At 46.8% G+C, this 22,680-nt stretch overlaps 1 protein-coding gene across 5 annotated transcripts in view; it reads left to right on the top strand.

The window, feature by feature from the left end:
• Positions 1–16,334, top strand: part of bdh2 (3-hydroxybutyrate dehydrogenase 2) — a 55,273-nt gene extending 38,939 nt beyond the window's left edge. For 3 of the 5 annotated variants that reach the window (XM_033020441.1, XM_033020439.1, XM_033020440.1), the window contains exon 10: positions 912–2,038. In XM_033020441.1, the coding sequence (XP_032876332.1) occupies positions 912–965 (54 nt within the window). In that variant the 3' untranslated portion in view covers positions 966–2,038. Of the gene's footprint in view, positions 1–911; positions 2,039–11,972; positions 12,036–16,256 lie in introns of those variants that run through there. The other 2 variants (XR_004411853.1, XR_004411859.1) reach the window with 2 other exon arrangements.
• Positions 16,335–22,680: the final 6,346 nt, after the last annotated feature.

A 22,680-nucleotide genomic window follows, 5' to 3' on the forward strand; every position in this document is an offset into this window, starting at 1 on the left:
ACTAAATCTAGCTCTCTTGAATGATCCAAGGGGGGGCTGAGAAGACATTTGCTACATCGGCCTTTATCGGTCAGGGTATTGAGTATAAAAGTTGGAAATTGTGTTACAGTTGTACACGGCATTGGTGAGGCCACGTTTGAAGCATTGTGTCCAGTTTTGGTCACCCCGTTATAAGAAGGATGCCATTAAGCTGGAAAGAGTGCAGAAAAGATTTGTGAGGATGTTACCAGAACTCAAGGGCCTGATATACAGGGAGAGGTTAGGCAGGCTCGGACTTTATTCCTTGGAGTGCAGGAGGCTGAGGTGTGACACAGAAATGTAGAGCACAGAAACAGGCCAAGCGTCCCATTTCCCTTCATTTGGCCCATAGCCCTAAACCTTCCGATCTATGCCCCTTCCAAATGTCTTTTGAACGTCATAGTTATACCCACTTCTATAGCCTCCTCTGGCAGCTCTTTCCAGATATGGACTACCCTCCGAGTGAAAACTTTGTCCCTGGGCACCCTACTATATCCCCCCACCCACCCCCGCCCCTCTCACCTTAAGCTTGTGATGAAAAGACTGACTGTTCAACTTATCCATCATTTTATAAACCTCTGCGTCACCTCTCAGCATCCTGACTCCAGGGAAAACCTTCCAGCCGATCTAACCTCCCATAACTCAAACCCTTCAGACCCTAGCACCTTGGTAGAACTCTTGAACCCTTTCCAGTTTCTCTCCATCCAGACCAGAGCTCATTCTGTCTCAATCCATCTCCTGTTTATTTCGGGTTCTCTCTCATCCCTGGGAAGAATCGGAACCATAATTCCACGTAACAAGGTGCCTGACCCAGTGCCCTGCGCTTGCCTCAGATTCCACCACCTCCTGTCTCTGTGCCTCTGAGGTGCCCATGTTGTTTGTTTGTGTTGCAGTCTGCCTACGTGACGGGGAGAGAGTTTGTCATTGACGGAGGCTGGAGCCTGTGACTGCTGGACAGTGCGTGTTACAAGCCCCATCCATCGCCTGTGTGGATCATCGCTCATCAATTCCAACTGATCCTCCTTCCAGCACCTAAATCACACTCCGGTTCCTGCTGAATCACGATGTCCCTGTCTCCTGGTGAACCCTGACCCTCATGCTAACCCTAACCCTGACCCTCATGCTTCTCCCGAGGCTGCCTCACCTTCCCGTTGTGGCTTACGCGGGCCCCACTGCACTGCAGCTGGGACAGACCCAGCCTGGACCCGGCCAGACCCAGTCTTCACCGGTCCTGAAACTGTCTCCTGCACCCAGGTGACTTCCAGCCACATCACGCCCAGCATCACCCATTCATAGTTACACAGCACAGAAGCAGGCCCTTCAGCCCATCATGTGCATGCTGACCATCAACTCTTCATCAAAACTCATGCCGTTCAGCAGCACTGGGCCTGCAGTCATCTCTTCCTCAATGATTCAGCTGCTCACCCAGATACATGTTGTGAGAATCTCTGCCCCCCCCCCCCCAACAGAGAGTGGGTTCCAAACTCCAGCCACCCTCTGGGGAAACCCTCTGAATCTCCTACCCTCCCCCCCCCCCGGATGCCCTCTGGTTCTAGACACCTCTGCTGTGGGGGACCCCTTCTGTGCCTTGCTGTTTGGGCATCATAGAGACATAGTGACACCGCCCACACGGCCCCACGGTGAGGATGCCAAACTTTCATGGCCCCCATAGTTTCCACTCTCTGTTTCCAGGGATCCCAGCGCCTTTCTCCACAGCACTTCCAATCTCCTATAGACAATAGGTGCAGGAGTAGGCCATTCGGCCCTTCGATTCAGCACCACCATTCAATGTGATCATCCCCAATCAGTGCCCCGTTCCTGCCTTCTCCCCATATTCCCTGACTCCTTGCACTTAGTTTCCACAAAGGCTGTGAAGCAGACGTCTGTCTCTCCGTACCTGCCCTTCCTGTCTGTCGGACCACTGCCGTTCATTCCCTTAAGGGCCTGTCCCACGGCGATTTGTTTCGGCGACTGTCGACATCGACTGACGTATCAGGTCACCAAAAAAGCTGCGCGTGATGCGGCGTGGCGCGGCGTGATGCGACGTGGCGCGGCGTGATGCGACGTGGCGCGGCGTGATGACCGATTGACGCGCGCTGTTTCTTCAAGTGTCGCAACATTTTTTTTGTCACCGCTGGATTTTGCAAGTCAATGACGCCGTCAGTCGCCGAAAAAATCGGCAAGTGGGACAGGCCCTATAGACGACTCTTTAGGCCACTGTCAGGGACTAGTTTTAATGAAATTCACCTACGACACCTGGTGACAACCTACGACAACACCGATGACATTCACTGGATGTTTTCAAGAGAGAGTTAGATACAGCTCTTAGGGCTAACAGAATCAAGGGATATGGGGAGAAAGCAGGAACCGGGTACTGATTTTGGATGATCATATTGAAAGGCAGTGCTGGCTCGAAGGGCCGAATGGCCTACTCCTGCACCTATTTTCTATGTTTCTACGACAGCAAAAATTGTCACCACTATCGCCAAAATTTCTTTCAACATGTTGAAAGTTTTGACGCAGTCGCCTGTAGTTGCCCAAAAGATCGCCTAAGTGGGACAGGCACGGTTGCTCCTGAACCAGCCTCTTGATACCATGAACATCAGAGTCCTGAATCAATCATCTCAGGGGGAATTACAAAGTTTCTTGCCTCCAGAGGATAGAAACCTCTTCCCATCGCTGCACTGGGGCCGACTCCTGGTGAGGTCTCCTCAGCCCCAGAACCATTACCTGCCCACCCTGTAGCAGGGGTGTAGTTCCAGCGAGATGCTCTCCCATCCTTCCCAACATGAGAGTGCAGGTCTTGTCTGCCTAACATAGTCATGTAGTCATACAGCATGGAAACAATCCCCTCGGCCCAACCTGCCAACACAGACAAACATGCCACATCTACACTAGTCCCACCTGCCTGCGTTTGGCCCATATCCCTCTAAACCTGTCCTATCCATGTACCTGTCCAAATATTTTTTAAACGCTATGATAGTACCTGCCTCAACTACCCCTCTGGCAGCTTGTTTCACACACCCACCCACAGAAAAATGGCTCTCGGGTTCCTATTAAATCTATCCCCTCTCACCGTAAGTAATTCCTGGGCACAGGGCCCCATCCATAAAGTAACCTGATGAATTTGAGCACAGCTCTCCAGCTGCTATCCACTGGGGTGAGAAACACCGAGGTCATCGGAGTGCGGACTCCCTCCTCCATGCCATGAGGGATAGTTTTTGGCGGTCGCAAGAACGACAACTAAGTTTTGTAACTTATTTTATTCAGAAAATAGCTTCTTAGCTCACAGGTTCTTACAACACGTCTGGCCACAACGGTGGTCAGCACTCAACTGCCGCGCGAAAGCGAAACCGCGCGAAAAACAGCAGCCTCTCCTGAGTCACGTGACTGGGGCTTCCGAACGTCTGGTTCGATACCTGCGTGTGCCAGCAGGCGCCACTACAAGTTACTTACTTCCAGAACAAACGTCTTATGAACTCTACTTCCTGAAGGTCCATACTCAGACATCTGAAGAAGGGTCCCGACCTGAAATGTCACCTATCCATGTCGTCCAGAGATGCTGCCTGACCCGCTGAGTTACTCCAGCACTCTGTGTCCATGTTCTCCAGAGATGCTGCCTGACCCGCTGAGTTATTCCTGCACACTTGTTTTTTTTGTAAACCAGCATCTGCGGTTCCTTGTGTCTCAGTCAGCCGAGACCCAGACCTGTGACCTTGGGTACAGCCCCACATGTCGGCCTTTGTGTCTTGTCTATGGGGTGGGTTCAGGGTCTCCCACATCCTCAGTCCGCGGACCACAGCTGGCAACACCTGATCTCATCTACAGCCCACAGCTCTGGTTTGTACTCAGGAAGAGGAGGCTGCATCTCCAGGAGCTGCAGCCAGAGGGCGGGGAGGAGGAGAAATGAGGGGGGTGGCATGTCTTTGCTGCCTTCAGTGCAGATACATTCATTCAGTGAGTTTGCTCCCCAGTACTGGGCTGATGTGTTGTGCTGTGTGAGGGGTTGTTCACATTGTTGGTATCAGCGCAACGTTACACGGGAAACTGACAACACTCGCAGCAGAATTTACTTTAGTTTATTAATATCACGTGTACCGAGGTACAGTAAAAAGATTTTTGTTGCTTGCTATCCAGTCAGTGGAAAGACTATACAGGATTACAATTGAGCTGTCCACAGTGTACAGATACAGTATAAAGGGAATAACGTTTAGAGCAAGATAAAGTCCAGTAAAGTCCTATCAAAGATAGTCTGAAGGTCTACAACGAGGTAGATGAGAGGACAGGAACATTCTCTAAAGGATGGTTCAGTTGCCTGATGACAGCTGGGAAGAAACTGTCCCTGAATCTGGAGGTGTGTGTTTTCACACTTCTGTACCTCTTGCCTGATGGGAGAGGGGAGAAGAGGCCAGGGTGCGACAGGTCCTTGATTATGCTGCTGGCCTTGCTGAGGCAGCGTGAGGAGTAGATGGTCAATGGGAGGTTGGTTTGTTTAGTTTACTTTGGAGATACAGGGTGGAAACAGGCCCTTTTGGCCAACCAGGTCCGTGCCGACCAGCGATCCCTGCACATTAACACTATCCTATACCAAACTAGGGACAATTTTTACATTTACCAAGCCAATTAACCTACAAACCTGTACGTTTTTGGTTTGTGGGAGGAAACCGAAGATCTCGGAGAAAACCCACGGGGAGAACGTACAAACTCGGTACAGACGGCACCCATAGTTTGGATCGAACCCAGGTCTCCGGTGCTGCATTCGATGTATGGCAGCGACTCTACCGCTGCACCACAATTCTTTGCCGTTTCTCGCAGTCTTGGATGGAGCTGATCCCAAACCGTGCTTTCATGCATCCCGATAAAATGCTTTCTATGGCACATCTGTAGAAGTTGGTGAGGATTGAACTTCCAAAGTCTTTCTTGGCCCTTGGTCCAGGACAAATTCCTGGTGATATTTATTCCAAAGAACTTCTCCCACTGCAGCTTTCAAACCACCAGTAAGGTTAGTTAGAGCTACAACATGGTCCAAACAGGCCCATTGAGTCCATGCTAACCATTGATCACCAATTCACACAGGTTCTATATTACCCCACTTTCACATCCACTCCCTACACACCAGGGGCAATTTCCCACCTGTGAAACTTTAATTTGTCTTTGATTTTTTTACAATACAGTTTGTAAGCTCGCTAAGAGAATGGTACAGAATGTAAATAAAATCTCCCCCTGAAATCAACCTGCTTCCTGGTCTGTGAAATGTAACTGAAGAACACCCTGTCGGGTGGGATACCGGGGGAAATGTGTAGAATGGGGCTGTCTCCTGGAGTGGAAAAAATTCAAAGAGCTTTTATTGAAATAAACACATGTACACAGTAACAAAATCAAGACTGCCATTGGCAGTTTACAATCAAAAATCAAACAGTTATCTGATTAAAATATCATCAATTTTATCTACAATACACTCGACCCCTCCCCCCGCGGCAACCAGCATTCACGGTAGGCCTCCAGAGTCCCCATGAACACCGTGTGTGTCTGCCTTCTCCTGGGACACGCGAGCACGGACGTCGGCCCAGGAAAGGGGCAGGCAGTCGACTCGGGCAGAACACTCGATTGCCCACTGCCTGGACCCGCGAATGGCCATCTTGGCCAGGCCCAGGAGCAGCCCAACAGAGACCCCCCGATGTTAAAGTTCTAACCGCGCGATCATACAACAAACCACATTAGTCACTTGAAAAATGTAACAATTCCACTTTATTACACATGCTGGAGTGGGAGCTACATACTCGCTGCCCATCGCGGTCCCATGCGATTGTGTTGTGTACAGACAGTACATTTATGGGGTCAAGGAAAGAGCGTTCACGTCGCGGCCCTGTTTCAACCAATCTTTCCACCACCACGCACAAGACGCACAAGAAGTGCAAGACACACCATTGTGCAGATGCCGAGAAGTGTGTTCAGCTCTGGCTGAACAACTTCTAATCTTGTGTGTGGACTCGATAAGAAGAAGAAGTACATTTATACCTGAGTATTCACCGGTAGTTAATCACACAGTCAGCACATTCCTCCACCAGTTCTTATCTTGTCTGGATCAGACTTGTCTTTCTGTCCTTTTTTACTTAGCAATCGGCATCCTATCTTTTTAGTCACAGCACCATGCATCTGTTTGTTTTGTCGTGCATGACATCGCAATTTTAGCTATTCGCAGCATTTTACCTTGTTTCCACATATTTCTTGCATGAGCTATTCCTCTGCCCGTACACCCTTAAGGGCCTGTCCCACTTGGCGATTTTTTCGGCGACTGCCGGTGTAATTCCGGTCCTAATCTTTCCCCCCTAGTCTTATTCAGTCAAATACCGAATACGAAGCCCTGGTAATCAACTCTCTTTATTATCCAACAACAATACAATACCTAGTCCAACACCGCGAGTCCAAACCTTGTCTCAACTCATTCAAGCCCTTCAACCTCCTGCGAATAGAACAACTCCAGAAGACCAGCACACTCCCATGCGCTATCCCAGAAGATTGGCACACTCCCATGTGCTCTCCCCACTTTTATATCTTCACGGACCCTTGGCGCAAAATACATGGGGGGGACAATCCCTACAAGCCAATCATCAATAAGATTACAAAATACATTAATTGACAGTTCCCGAACCCAACCACACAACATAGTGTTGATAGAGAGCACTTGGTGGGAAACAGTTCCATTAAGCAAAGAAACACTCTACCAGGTAAAAGAAACAATTTTGGCAAGACCCCTCTCCTTGACCATTCACAAGTAACGGCGCGAAGACCATGCAACATAGTTATCAACATTATTGTAACTCATCATCTCCCAACCAATCCTGAGCATGCATTTGCAGCAGGACCTAACTCCCTCTGCAAAACCCTCATACATATTAACAATTAAAGGCCATCTGGACATCAACCTTTATTCAACCTCGTCCCAGGACACAGACAGTCTGGAGCCATGATCCTCCTGGTCTTTGCAGCTTTTGAAAAAGATGTCAAGCAGGTTTTACAAAAGCAGAAATCCTACATTTGTTCAGGTACCTAAAACGCCCAATATTATCATTCCCATCTTTTATCATACATTCTAACAAACAAAAAAAAAGGTGGCACGGTTCTTGTTATACAACTTAACAACAATGGCCATGTAATTTATCAGAACTCTAGGTAACTTCCTGAGTTTGCATGGGCATAGGTTCACGATTTCTGACTGACGAGTCTCCATATCGTTAGCTTAATGGACTCTTGACTCTCGATGGGTATGATGTTACCTAAGAGATTCCGCGACGAAACAAATTAGCAGTTTATTCTCCCACTAATACTCTTACAATGGTGCAGATGAACCCACGCATTCTTTCCACATTGTCAGGACAACGTGGTAAGGTCCCTCCCAACCTCCAAACCTTTCCTTACCCCATTCTTCACTAGCACAAAATCACCAGGCTTGACTTTAATGGAAGAAACCAAAAGAAGTAATTCACTATATGCTGCTCGCATCCTAGAATGCAAATCCCTTAGTGCCCGAGTCAAGGCCAGAATGTAATCGGTCATATCCGTTGTCATGTGATGGAAGCTTATGCTTTTTGTGGCATTTTGGTTCCATGGGGTTCTTAAAGGACGTCCATAAATAATGTCAGCTGGGCTCCGTCTCGATTTCCCTGCAGGTGTGACACAAATCTGAAACAAAGCTTTTGGGAGTAATTTGATCTTCAATTTAGCTAATTTAGTTTTCAGGGTCTGGTTTGCCCTTTCTACAAGTCCAGCAGCCTGTGGTCAATAAGCACAGTGTAGTTGCTGTTGGATGCACAGCTGTTCACAGAATTCTTTATTAATTTGCCCAATAAAATGAGGGCCAATGTCAGAACTAAGCTGAATTGGGATACCGAATCTGGGGGTAATTTCTTGCATAAGCACCTTGACAACAGTAGCAGCTTTGTTATCGTGTTGGATAGGCCTCGATCCATCTGCTGAATACATTGACAATCACAAGTACAGATCTATATCCATGGCACTTCTCCAGCTCGATATAATCCCTCTGAAGAGTTTCAAAAGGACCCATGGGCAAAGGTGTTCTCCCATTTTCACAACCTACTCCTTTCACAGGATTATACTTCTGACAAATAATACAACAGCTACTCACTTTCTGGGCCAAAGTTTGTAATCTTGGATGCCACTGCAAAATGCATACACTCCACAACCAAAACTGCAAGAGGATCTGTCATGCAAGTCTGCCCTGCCGGAGTAACCCACAATCCCGACATACAATCTATTGTACATCTAGGCTGTTTCCATAATCTTATATCCCCTTTAGGAGCTTCTTCCTGCAATTTAAGAATTTCCTGGATGGTTGGCGTTGGCTTTTCCAATGGAGACTTGTTACCTGAACTTTTTATCAGCCTCATCATTCTTAGCGCCACCACCTTGCGTTCCCGGAATACTTCCTTTGCTGCTTGATCACCACAACGATTACCTATGTCTATCGGGGTCTGTCCCTTTGTGTGAGCGCTACACTTCATTACTGAAATTTGTCTCGGTAGCTACAGAGCCTTTAATAAATCAGTCATCAATTGCTCATGAGATATTTGAGTTCCTGCCGAGGTTAGGAATCTATTCCTCCATAGTTGCCCAAAGTCATGTTCTACTCCAAATGCATATCTAGAATTTGTATATATGTTCACCCTTAAATCTTTCCCAACAACACATGCTCTGATCAAAGCAAACTGTTGTGCTGAATAGGGAGAATCAAAAGCAGCTGCCTCTATGCTGTTCCCATCCAGGTCTACAATAGCGTACCCAGAAAATCTCTCACCCTGGGGCACAATGGATGCACTCCTGTCCACGTATAGTGTCATGTCAGGGTCTTCTATAGGAGCGTCTTTTATATCCTCCCTTACAGATGTTTCTTCTTGTGTTATGAACAAACAGGCGTGTCCTGCTTCTGACTGTTCCTCGGGAGGTGAAATGTGGAAAGATGCTGGATTAGTATCTGAATTGGTTTTGGATTGTTCAATAGATAAATTTCATACTTGCTTTGATGAGCCATTGTCAAAGTTGAGTTTGAAGCTGTCCCAGCAAGGCTGCCACGAATGGGAACTGTACACTACTATTGCTGTATGGTCAGGTTTGCATCAGGCTGTAGACTATTATAGATTGCTGTTAGGATCTGGGTGCATAGTGAGTGTCCCCTTGCTACTGGGTCGAGCTTTGATGAATAATAAGCCACTGGTCTGTGCTTATCCCCGTGTTTTTGGGTGAGGACTGCAGTTGAACATTCGGGAAGGATAGTACAGTAAAGTTGGAAGGGCCTATCATAGAGTGGCCTTCCTAGTGCTGGAGCCTACATTAAAGGTCTCTTCAAATTCTCAAAAGACTTTCTTTGGACAATTGAAATTCACTCTCTAGGCTAGTATAAGGAGTCAATTCCTTGGTGTCTAGTGCAATATTAGGGATCCAGGGTCGGCAGTAGTTCACCATAGCGAGCCACTGTCTCATCTGCTTCGCCTCTTTTGGTACAGGAAATTCGCAAATTGGTTCCAGTCTGCTGTTTTCTAAACTTCTCTCTGTAGCCAAAGTTATTACTCCCAAAAACTTTACTTTTGTGAAGGGGAAGTCCTGTTTAACGAATCTGCTCGAATTCTTTGAGGAAGTAACAACCCGGGTGGATAAAGGGGAACCGGTAGATGTGGTATACTTGGACTTCCAAAAGGCTTTTGACAAGGTGCCACATAAGAGACTATTGCTAAAAATAAAAAATTATGGAATTGGGGGTAATATATTAGCATGGGTAGAGGATTGGCTAACAAATAGGAAGCAGAGAGTGGGGATAAATGGTTCATACTCGGGATGGCAACCGGTAACTAGCGGGGTTCCGCAAGGGTCGGTGCTGGGACCCCAGTTGTTCACAATTTATATAAATGATTTGGAGGAGGGAACCAAGTGTAATATATCAAAATTTGCGGACGATACAAAAATGGGAGGAAAAGTAGGGGATGAGGAGGATAGGAAGAGTCTGCAAAAGGATATAGATAAGCTAGGTGAGTGGGCAACAACTTGGCAGATGAAGTTTAATACTAATAAATGTGAAGTCATTCACTTTGGGAAAAAAAATGATAGGGCAAGTTATTTTCTAAATGAGGAGGAGCTGCGTTGTAATGCAACGCAAAGGGATCTAGGGGTATTAGTACATGAATCACTAAAAGTTAGTATGCAGGTGCAGCAAGCAATCAGGAAGGCCAATGGAGTTTTGGCCTTTATTGCTAGGGGGATTGAGTATAAAAACACGGAGGTCTTGCTGCAGCTGTACACAGTATTAGTGAGACCACATTTGGAATACTGTGTACAGTTCTGGGGTCCATACTTAAGAAAGGATGTACTAGCCCTGGAGGCAGTGCAGCGAAGGTTTACAAGATTAATTCCTGCAATGAGGGGATTGACATATGAGGAAAGGTTAAGTAGGCTGGAACTCTACTCTTTGGAGTTTAGAAGAATGAGAGGCGATCTCATTGAAACATATAAGATCGTGAGGGGCCTTGATCGGGTGGATGCACCGAGGATGTTCCCAATGATCGGGGAAACTAGAACTAGGGGACATAGTTGCAGAATAAGGGGGGGCTCTTTTAAAACTGAGATGAGGAAGAACTTCTTCACCCAGAGGGTGGTTAATTTATGGAATTCACTGCCCCAGGGAGCAGTGGAAGCAGAAACGTTAAATATATTTAAGTCTAAAATAGATGGTTTTTTAGCTGCCAAGGGGATAAGGGGCTACGGGGAGAGGGCAGGGATATGGACCTAGGTATGGTTAGTATAGTAAGACCTGAGTGATCTCCTGGACAAGTGTCGATCGCCTGGATTGGGGTCGGAGAGGAATTTCCCGGATTTTTTTCCCGAATTGGACCTGGGTTTTTATCCGTTTTTTTGCCTCCCCCAGGAGATCACGAGGTTCTTGGGGTGGAGAGGGGTGATAGCGGTATAAAGGGGAGGGTAGTGTCTTGTGTTCTGTGTCTTGTGTCTACTGTTTGTGGGTAAGTGTGTCTGTTTAGTGTTCAGCCATGAGCGAATGGCGGTGCGGGCTCGACGGACCTGGTGGTCTACTCTCGCACCTACTTTCTATGTTTCTATGTTTCTATGCAGGGTGACCTGGACAGGTTGAGTGAGTGGGCAGATGCGTGGCAGATGCAGTATAATATAGATAAATGTGAGGTTATACACTTTGGTGGCAAAAACAAGGGGGCAAATTTTTATTTCAATGGGGTTAGGTTAGGTAATGGGGAGGTGCAGCGAGACCTGTGTGCCCTTGTACACCGTTAACTGAAAGTTGGCGTGCAGGTACAGCAGGCAGTGAAGAAAGCTAATGGAATGTTGGCCTTCAGAACAAGTGGATTTCAGTATAGGAATAAAGAGGTCCTTCTTCAGTTGTATAGGGCTCTGGTAAGACCACATCTGGAGTATTGCGGACAGTTTTGGTCTCCTAATTTCAGGAAGTACATCCTTGTGATTGAGGCAGTGCAGTGTAGGTTCACAAGATTGATCGCTGGGATGGCGGGACTGTCGTATGAGGAAAGATTGAAAAGACTAAGCTTGTATTCACTGGAGTTTAGAAGGATGAGGGGGAATCTTACAGAAACATATAAAATTATAAAAGGACTGGACAAGCTAGATGCAGGAAAAATGTTCCCAATGTTGGGCGTCCAGAACCAAGTGTCACAGTCTTAGAATAAAGGGGAGGCCATTTAAGACTGAGGTGAGAAAAAACCTGTGGAAATCCCTGCCACAGAGGGCAGTGGAGGCCAAATCACTGGATGGATTTAAGATAGGGTTAGATAGAGCTCTAGGGGCTAGTGGAATCAAGGGATATGGGGAGAAGGCAGGCACGGATTATTGATTGGGGACGATCAGCCATTATCACAATGAATGGTGGTGCTGGCTCGAAGGGCTGAATAGAAACATAGAAAATAGGTGCAGGAGTAGGCCATTCGGCCCTTCGAGCCTGCACCGCCATTCAATATGATCATGGCCTCCTCCTGCATCTATTTTCTATGTTTCTTTGTTTCCATGACAATGACCCTAAGCACACGGCCAAGACAACGCTGGAGTTGTCAATGCAAGACAATACGGGGAGGAAAGATGAGGTATGAATTAGTTAAGACCAAAGTTGGACCCTTGAAGACCAAAAACAGAAGCCTAATTTATTATGCGGAACAAGGAAATGGCAGATGAGTTGAACAGGTACTTTGGATCTGTCTTCACTAAGGAGGACACAAACAATCTTCCTATAGATCAGCTGCAGATATAGTAGTGGCCGGAGGATCTGGGGTGGCGGAGGAACTGAAGGAAACCCACATTAGGCAGGAAATGGTGTTGGATAGACTGATGAGACTGAAGGCTGTTAACAAACCCCAGGGCCTGATGGTCTGCATCCCAGGGTACTTAAGGAAGTGGCTCTAGAAATCATGGATGCATTGGTGATAATTTTCCAATGTTCCATAGACTCCGGATCAGTTCCTGTGGATTGGAGGGTAGCTAATGTTATCCCACTTTTTAAGAAAGGCGGGAGAGAGAAAACAGGGAATTATAGCCTGACATCGGTGGTGGGGAAGATGCTGGAGTCAATTATAAAAGATGAGATAGTCGCACATTTGGATAGCAGTAACAGGATCGGTCCGAGTCAGCATGGATTTACGAAGGGGAAATCATGCTTGACTAATCTTCTGGAATTTTTTGAAGATGTAACTAAGAAAAGTTAACAAGGAAGAGCCAGTGGATGTAGTGTACCTGGACTTTCAGAAAGCATTTGATAAGGTCCCACAGGAGATTAGTGGGCAAAATTAGGGCACATGGTATTGGGGGTAGAGTGCTGACATGGATAGAGAAGTTACATAAAAATGCTGGAGAAACTCAGCGGGTGTAGCAGCATCTATGGAGCAAAGGAAATAGGCAACGTTTCAGGCCGAAACCCTTCTTCAGACTTATGTGGGGAGGGGGGGGGGGGGGAGAGAAGAAACAAAAAAGGAGGAGGAGGAACCAGAAGGCTGAGGGATGGGAGGAGACAGCCCGAGGGCTGAGGAAGGGGAGGAGACAGCAAGAGCTAACAAAATTGGGAGAATCCAATGCTCATGCCCCCAGGATACAGACTCCCCAAGTGGAATATGAGGTGCTGTTCCTCCAATTTCCGGTGTTGCTCGCTCTGGCCTTGGAGGAGACCCAGGACAGAAAGGTCGGATACGGAATGGGATAGAGAAGTGGTTGGCAGACAGGAAACAAAGAGTAAGGATTAACAGGTCCCTTGGCAGGCAGTGACCAGTGAGGTACCGCAAGGCTCGGTGCTGGGACCGCAGCTATTTACAATATACATCATTGATTTGGATGAAGGGATTCAAAGTAACATTAGCAAATTTGCAGATGACACAAAGCTGGGTGGCAGTGTGAACTGTGAGGAGGATGCTATGAGATTGCAGGGTGACTTGGACAGGTTGAGGGAATGGGCAGATGCATGGCAGATGAAGTTTATTGTGGATAAATGTGAGGTTATCCACTTTGGTAGCAAAAACAGGAAAGCAGATTATTATCTAAATGGCGTCATGTTGGGAAAAGGGGAAGTACAATGGGATCTTGGGGTCCTTGTACATCGGTCTATGAAAGTAAGCATGCAGGTACAACAGGCAGTGAAGAAAGCAAATGGCATGTTGGCCTTTATAACAAGAGGAATCGAATATAGGAGCAAACAGGTCCTTCTGCAGTTGTACAGAGCACTAGTGAGACCACACCTGGAGTATTGTGTGCAGTTTTGGTCCCCTAATTTGAGGAAGGACATTCTTGCTATTGAGGGAGTGTAGCGTAGGTTTACAAAGTTAATTCCCGGGATGCTGAGAGAGTGGAGCAGCTGGGCTTGTACAATACAATACAATACGGTTTTATTCGTCACATTGCACATAAAGTGCAAGTGAAATTAATTTGCCAGCAGCGGTACAATGATAAAGAACACCCAAAATACACAAAAATATTAACACTAACATCCACCACAGCATTCATCACTGTGGTGGAAGGCACAAACATTGGCCAGTCCTCCTCCATTTCCCCCCGTGGTCGGGACCCCAACCCTCTGCAGCCGTCGCTGCGGGCGTCCAGATGTACAGACAAGTAAATGTCCAGGTAAGTCCAGAGTCGGCGCTTCCCCACTGGAGACCGCGGCTTCAGGTTGGTGTAGGCCGCAGGCCGGCAGTCGAAGAAGCACCGCAGACTGCAGGGCCGGCGGTCGAAGCTCCCTTCCAGGGGTGATTGTAAGTCCACGCCGGGCCTGCGGAAGAAGTAGGCCGCGGGCCAACGGTCAGAGCTTCTTCTCATCCCAGGTCCCCATGAGGGATCCCAGGCTCCGGACGCCGCTAGCTGGGGCTCTGCAGACCGTGGCTTTAGACTGCCAGCTGCCACAGGCCAGCGAAACAGAGCGCTCCCCTCCGGCGAGCCCCGGGCGCGGCTCCGGGAAAGGCCGCCCAATCCTCGATGTTAGGCCACGGGGGAGGCGACCTGGAAAAAGTCGTCTTTCCCTGGAGGAGGCGACCAAAACGGTTTCCCCCTCATCCCCCCCCACCCCCCCCCCCCCCCCCCCCCCAATACAAAACGCACAAAGAAACATTAAAAACCTACCTTAAAACACACTAAATAAATTAAAAACGTTGAAAAGACTAACACGCTGCTGACAGGACTGCCGGCTTGCAGCGCCCCCACCGACCTTGCACCGTACACTCTGGAGCTTAGAAGGATGATAGGCGATCTCATTGAAACATATAAGATTGTTAAGGTACACAAAAATGCTGGAGAAACTCAGCGGGTGCAGCAGCATCTATGGAGCAAAGGAAATAGGCAAAGTTTCGGGCCGAAACCCTTCTTCATAAGATTGTTAAGGGTTTGGACACACTAGAGGCAGGTAACATGTTCCCGATGTTGGGGGGAGTCCAGAACCAGGGGCCACAGTTTAAGAATTCGGAACGGAGATGAGGAAACACTTGTGTGGTGAGTGTGTGGAATTCTCTGCCTCAGAGGGCAGTGGAGGTGGGTTCTCTGGATACTTTCATGAGAGACCTAGCTCGGGCTCTTAAAAATAGCGGAGTCAGGGGATATAGGGAGAAGGCAGGAACGGGGTACTGATTGGGGATGATCAGCCATGATCACAGTGAATGGCGGTGCTGGCTCGAAGATCTGAATGGCCTACTCCTGCACCTATTGTCTATTGTCTATTGAGTGGCTTTGTGACAAGTCTGTGAATGTACTTGAGACCCTGCCAGAGCCTGGACTTGAACCGGATCTAACATCTCTGGAGGGACCTGAAAATAGCTGTGCATCGACGCTCCCCATCCAACCTGACAGAGCTTGAGAGGATCTGCAGAGAAGAATGGGAGAAATTACCCAAATACAGCTTGTAGTGTCATACCCAAGAAGACTTGAGGCTGTAATCGCTGTCAAAGATGCCTCAACAAAGTAATGAGTAAAGGGTCTGAATACTTATGTAAATGTGATATTTCAGTTATTTCTTTTTAATTACTTTGCAAAAATGTCCAAACACCTGTTTTTGCTTTTTTATTATTGGGTACTGTGTGTGGATTGATGATTAAAAAAATGAATTTAATCAATTTTAGAATAAGTCTGTAATGTAACAAAATGTGGAAAAGGTGGAGGGGTGTGAATACTTTCTGAATGCACTGTATTATAATCGGATCATCAATGCATACTCTAACATGATGAATGAGCCCGAGTGATGTAAAGGGCATTCACAACCAGGTGAGAACGTGGAGGTATTGGTGTTAAAAAGTGTGGAGAGAATGTTGAAGAGTGAACAATGATTGCAGAGCCCAGTTGATTGATTGAAAGATACAGCATGAAAATAAGCCCTTCGGCCCACCGAGTCCACGCTGACCATCACCGTTCACCCTTGATCTATGTTATCCCACGCCCTCATCCAATCTCTCCACAATGGGAGAAATTTACAGAGGGACAATTAACCTACAAACCTGCATGCCTTTAAGATATGGGAATAAACCGGGGCATCCGGAGGAAACACACGTGGTCACAGGGAGAACGTGCAAACTCCACGCAGACAGAACCTGAGGTCAAGATCGAACCCGGGTCTCTGGCGCTGTGAGGTTGCAACTCTACCAACATATATTCTCAGTTAACATTTGGCTCGGCTTCTTGACTTTCCTGGAGGTAAATCATTTAATATGAACATTGATAGACAATAGACAATAGGTGCAGGAGTAGACCATTCGGCTCTTCGAGCCAGCAACGCCATTCACTGTGATCATGGCTGATCAGCCACAAACAGTACCCCATTCCTCCCTTCTCCGCATATACCTTCGCTTATCTTGAAGAGCTCTATCTAACTCTCTCTTGAAAGCATCCAGAGAATTGGCCTCCACTGCCTTCAGAGGCAGAGAATTCCACAGATTCACAACTCTCTGGGTGAAAAAATGTTTCCTCATCTCCGTTCTAAATGGCCTGCCCCTTATTCTTAAACTGTGTTCGGATATGTTTACATGTATTAATGATTACTGGGCACATACCAGTGTATTAATAGTGGTGGTGATGAATCAAGCATAGCGTTCCTGTCCTCATGAGCGGAAAGTTAATGTTTCGTCAAGCACGATCTCTCTTCAGAAAGCTTGGATGAAAGGGCATTCATCTGAATGTCTCTCCATCAACACTTCCTGCATTTTCCATTTATATTTTTTATTTTCATTATTGTAAAAATTCTTTTGAAATACATATATAGCAGGAAATTTGGAAATTATTAGGAAGATGATTGGGTTACAGTTTGTTTAAGCCTGGATCTTACATACCGGGGAAACATGATGGGGAAAATGGTTAGGAAGGTAATAAATAGATAAGTCAATGCATTTAGCTTTCACAGCACAGCCGAATTAAAATAGCTAAAACTAATCAACTGATAAAAAGCAGGCTTCCTTATCTATTAAGTGGACAGAATTGTTCGCAGTTCTGTCAAGGTTCTTATCTGTTGCAACCATACGATTAAGGATGACAAAAATGCTGTAGAAACTCAGCGGGTGCGGCAGTATCTATGGAGCGAAGGGAATAGGCAACGTTTCGGGCTGAAATCCTTCTTCAGGTTTCGACCCGAAACGTTGCCTATTTCCTTCGCTCCATTGATGCTGCCGCACCCGCGGAGTTTCTCCAGCATTTTTGTCTGCCCTCGATTTTACAGCATCTGCAGTTCCTTCTTGAACATACGATGAAGAATGCTCTTTGTCACTGTGTTTAGCAGAAATTAACTAACTACCTTTTTTAATAAACTGACCCCAACGATTCTCCATACAGGAATATTGACATCTATGCTATCTATTAGTTAGTTAGATATATGGGAGAAAGGTTTTCAAAATAACAGGAAATATAAGGTTAAAGATAACTTTGGAGAAAGACAAAGATGAAAGGTTACAGAGATCAATGATGATTTAGTTCAAATCCACAAGTAACCATTATGTCATGACAGAGAATATAAAAATCCTGTAGGTACTGTGAATCTTTGAAACACTTCTCTCACAGTGTTTTCAGGTGTGCACTGCTAAGTCCTTCAATAAACAAACCTGTTTGATAGACTCGCCACTGATCTATGAGCTATTTTAATTTGTAGTTGTGCTTATCTGAGTAAAGCCAGATACAGGGTATAGCACAAAATTCCCTCCAATATATAACCTAGGATTTGATAGTGCATTGTATTGCCACAGTTATTGTTGGTACCTGACGTTATGTAACTGGTGGGTTGCAGCTTCCATCTGCAGGGCCATTGGCTGATTGTCAATGGTTCAATAGAGCTTTATTTGTCACATATGCATCTGCACAGTGAAATTCTTCTGCATATATTACACATGCGGGCACCGCCATTTTTGGTGCCATTATTCAAAGTCCAAAGTCCACTGTGAGTCTGGAGCAGCTGAAATAACGAAACAAGCTTAGGTACCTGAACTCCCAGGTTAACAAACTAAGAGAGGTATTGACGGGAAGCAGTCATGAGAAGCATGGTGGTGCAGCGGTAGAGCCGCGGCATCACAGCATCAGAGACCCCCGTTCAATCTTGACCTCGGGTGCTGTCTGCGTGCAGTTTGCATGTGGTCCCTGCTACCACATGGGTTTCCTCCGGGTGCTTCTGTTTCCTTCCACATTCCCAAAGCCTGCGGATTTATAGGTTAATTGGCTTCTGTAAATTTCCCCTACTGTGTGTAGGAAGTGGATGAGAAAGTGGGATAACATAGAACTGGCGTGAACGGGTGATTAATGGTCAGTGGGCCGAAGGACCTGTTTCCATGCTGTATCCCTTTTAATAAAAATGGATACTTCAGTGAAGCTGCAAAGTAGTTCTAAATGTATGGGGGGAAAAAGTATTTAATGGCTTGTGATCCAAATAGGCACCTTTAAATTTCAGTTCATTAACAATTCACACACTAGTGGTAGAAGATGGGCAGTGAAGTAAGGGGCCCTATTGGAACATAGAACAGTACAGCACAGGAGCAGGCCCGTCAGACTACAATGTCTGTGCTGAGCATGATGCCAAGATAAGCTACTCATCTGCCTGTATGTAATCCATATCCCTCCCTATCTATGTGTCCACCTAAAAGCCTCTCCAATGCCACTATCGTATCTGCCACCACCACCGTCCTCAGCAGTGTGTTCCAGGCCCCCACCACCCTCTGTGTCAAAAAAACATGTCCTACCCAACTATATACTTAAAACTCTGATCTTGGATGTGTGTGTTTGTGCATAATCACATCTTTGCGAACAAAATGACGCGGTAACGGTAAAGTTTTTACATATTCCGGTTCTTCCCGTGGATTCCAAAATCACCTTATCTGAAAATGTCATGCTTTTTTGCAAGAGTTATTAATGAAAATGTTCAAGAATCTGACTAAGCTTTGAATTTGAAAACCACTGTCTTTCGCTGATGACGTCACAATGGCTCTGCTTGCTGCCATCTTGCTCACGCTGCGAGAGGCGGCACCCCCCCACACCTCTCCCTCCTTCCCCGCACCCCCCCCCCCCAACTTATTCAAAAGACGCTACCGGAGATGAAGCCGCCTGCCGCTCCCTCATTCAAGACTCTGCCGGAGATGAACCCGCCCCCCCCTCCTCTCCCCTCCCCCGGCCTCTCCCTCCCCCTCCTTCTACTCCCCTCTCATCCCCCTCCTCCCATCCCCCTCCCTCCCTCTATCCCCTCCTCTCCTCTCATTCCTCCCCTCCTCCCCCCTCTCGCCAGGGGGGTGGTTCGTGATTATGTGTGGGGGGTGGTTAGTGTGTGTGTGTGTGGGGGGGGATGGTTAGTGTGTGTGTGTGTGTGGGGGGGGGGGTGGTTAGTGCGTGTGTGACGCCGCAGGCCCCCCCCCACCGCAACTGCGCGTTGAGGGGACAGGACCCAACGGCTCCCACTTGGTCTAGTCTCCTACAAATTTGCCCCTCTCATGCCTTCTAGTCTCTGACATTTCCACCCTGGAAAAGGTTCTGACTGTCCACCCTTGCCCACCTCATTGCTGTTTTCAGCAGAAATGTTTCTCCAGCGTTGGTGCAGGATGATGAATGCAGAAGGAACCTGTGCTGGTTAAAGGGCAGCCCGAGGCAGAGAGAATGCGTTTTATCTTATTATTACTGTCACGTGTACCAACGATACAGTGCAAAATGTAATTTGTTCACGGTATCTCAGTACACATGACAATAATAATCTGCTATCCATGAGGACAATCAAACGGCACACAATTACAACAGGTGAAGGCAAAAGTGAAAGGGGAGTACAGAATCTGGTGTTACAGTGACAGAGAACATGCAGATAAAAACAAGGTGCAAAGATCACCACCAGATAAATTAGGAGATTGGAAAATCATCCTTAACTTATGATAGGTCCGCCCAAGAGTCAGATAACAGAGAGGAGAAAGGTTCTCTGGTTCAAAGCCCAGAGGAGTGTTAGCTTCGGTTTGGAATTGCTTTTCGTGGTTTATGTTCATTTATGATTTTACAACCCTAGTTGACAGTTATTAAAATGAGGCCTGCGTTAAATAACTTGAATTGCAATAAGTTGCCTTGTGTGTGAAGATTCTGATGAGGCAGATAGTCTCTTGGTCCATCACAGGTGGACGGCACGTGCCGCAGCGGTAGTGGTGGCGCGGTGGCATAGCGGTAGAGTTGCTGCCTCACAGCGCGAGACCCGGGTTCGATCCCGACTACGGGTGCTGTCCGTACGGAGTTTGCACGTTCTCCCTGTGACCCACGTGGGTTTTCTCCGAGATCTTCGGTTTCCTCCCACACTCCAAAGACCTACAGGTTTTCAGGTTAATTGGCTTGGTATAAATGTAAATTGTCCCTAGTATGTGTCGGATAGTGTTAATGTGCAGAGATCACTGGTCGGCAAGGACTCGGTGGGCCAAAGGGCCTGTTTCCACACTATATCTCTAAACAAAACTGATAGTGATCTCCCCACCATCGAAGGTCCATCATGGGTAAAGACCTTCCCACCATCGAAGCAATCTACAGGAGGCACTGCCTCAAAAAGGCAGCCAGCATCATCAGAGACCTACACTACCCTGGCTACGCTCTCATCTCGCTGCTACCATCGGGAAGAAAGTACAGGAGCCTGAAAACCGTGACCTCCAGGTTCAAAAACAGCTTCTTCCCAGCAGCTATCAGATTCTTGAACACTTCACAACACTAACCACACCAGAGCTACTCCAAACTTTGCATGACTATGGTTGCTCAGCGTGCTTGGTTAGTGGAATTAACATGGCATAGTTTACTTGCAATAACTGATGTTTAGAGATACAGCAAACAGGCACTTTGGCCTACTGAGTCCACGCTGACCATCGATAACCTGTTCACACCATTTCTATGTTATTTCACTATTTCTATGTTGTCTCATCCACTCCCTGCACACATGGGGAAATTTACAGAAGCCAATTAAACTATAAACCTGCACATCTTTGGAGTGTGGGAGGAAACCGGAGCACCCGGAGGAAACCCATGCAGTCACAGGGAGAACGTGCAAACTCCGTTCAGACAGCACCCCAGATCTGGATTGAACCTGTTTCTCTGCCGATGAAGCAGCAGCTTTTCCTGCTGCACCGCTGAAAAGATTTGTCTTGCATGCTATCCAAGCAAATCATTACCACACACGAGTATAGTATTAGTGCAAAGAGAAAACAAACAGAGTGCAGAATATAGTGTTACGGCTTCAGAGAAAGTGCAAGGGTGATGGGTGAGGAGACACGGATGGTAGTTCACTGTTCTTTACAGTTTAACTTTTCCAAGTAAAGGTAGGATCGCTGTAATAAGCTGTGCTCAGAATGGAAAAAGGCCCTGGGGTAATCAGTTAGGATTTAATTACAGGTGTGATTAGAACATAAAAAGGCACATGAGATAGCTTTGGCAGATTAGGTAAAGGAGAATCCAAAGAGATTCTATAAGTATATTAAGGGCAAAGAGAGAATTGGGCCACTTAAAGTTCAGAAATCCAGTGTGGAGCCACAGGAGATGTGCGAGACGTTAAATAAATAGTTCTCATCTGTAGTTACCATGGAGAAAGAATGGATGCAAGGGAATACAGGCACCTTATTAATGATATCTCAGAGGCCCACATTACAGAAGAGGTGCCCAAAGTCTTAAAACACATGAACATACATAAATTACTGGGACCTGATCAAAGGTATCCTAACACAGGGCAGGAAGCTCAGGAAGAAATAACCAGACCTCTTGTGTCATCGATAGCCATGGATGTTGCTGGAAGACTGGAGGGTGGCTAATGTTGTGCGTTTATTTGAGGCAGGCTGCATGGAAAACACTGAGAACTGAAAAGGACAGAGTGCTGGAGTAACTCAGTGGGTCAGGCAGCATCTCTGGAGAACATGGACACAGTGCTGGAGTAACTCAGCGGGTCAGGCAGCATCTCTGGAGAACATGGACAGAGTGCTGGAGTAACTCAGTGGGTCAGGCAGCATCTCTGGAGAACATGGACACAGTGCTGGAGTAACTCAGCGGGTCAGGCAGCATCTCTGGAGAACATGGACACAGAGTGCTGGAGTAACTCAACGGGTTTTCGTTTTTTAGTTTAGAGATACAGCATGGAAACAGGCCCTTCATCCCACCAAGTCCATGCCAACCAGCGATCCCCATACATTAGCACTATCCTACACACTAGGAACAATGTACTATTTTTACTGAAGCCAATTAACATTCAAACCGGCATGTCACTGGAATGTGGGAGGAAACTTGGAGAAAACCCATGCGGTCACAATGAGAACGAACAAACTCCGTAGAGTCATGATCTAACCCGAATCTCCAGCGCTGTGAGGCATCAACTACCACAGTGCCGCCGTGCTGCCATCAGGAGAACGTGGACAGGTGACCTTTCAGGTCAGGACCCCTCTTCAGATGAATTACAGACCAGTGAGCGATCCAGGGCGATCTAGCCAATTTCATTCAAAATTGACATGAGGAGAGGAGAGTGGGTGGTGGTGGGTGTTTTTTGGACTGGAGGCCTGAGACAAAGTGATGTCCTACAGGGAATAGTGGTGGGTCATTATTTACATTAATGAATTATATGTGAATTAGAGATGTTGGTAAATAATGTTAGTAAGTTTGCAGATGCATGAAAAATCAACACCAGTGGATTCAATA

Source organism: Amblyraja radiata, chromosome 1, assembly GCF_010909765.2.
Source record: "Amblyraja radiata isolate CabotCenter1 chromosome 1, sAmbRad1.1.pri, whole genome shotgun sequence".
In the NCBI taxonomy this organism is placed as follows: Eukaryota; Metazoa; Chordata; class Chondrichthyes; order Rajiformes; family Rajidae; genus Amblyraja; species Amblyraja radiata.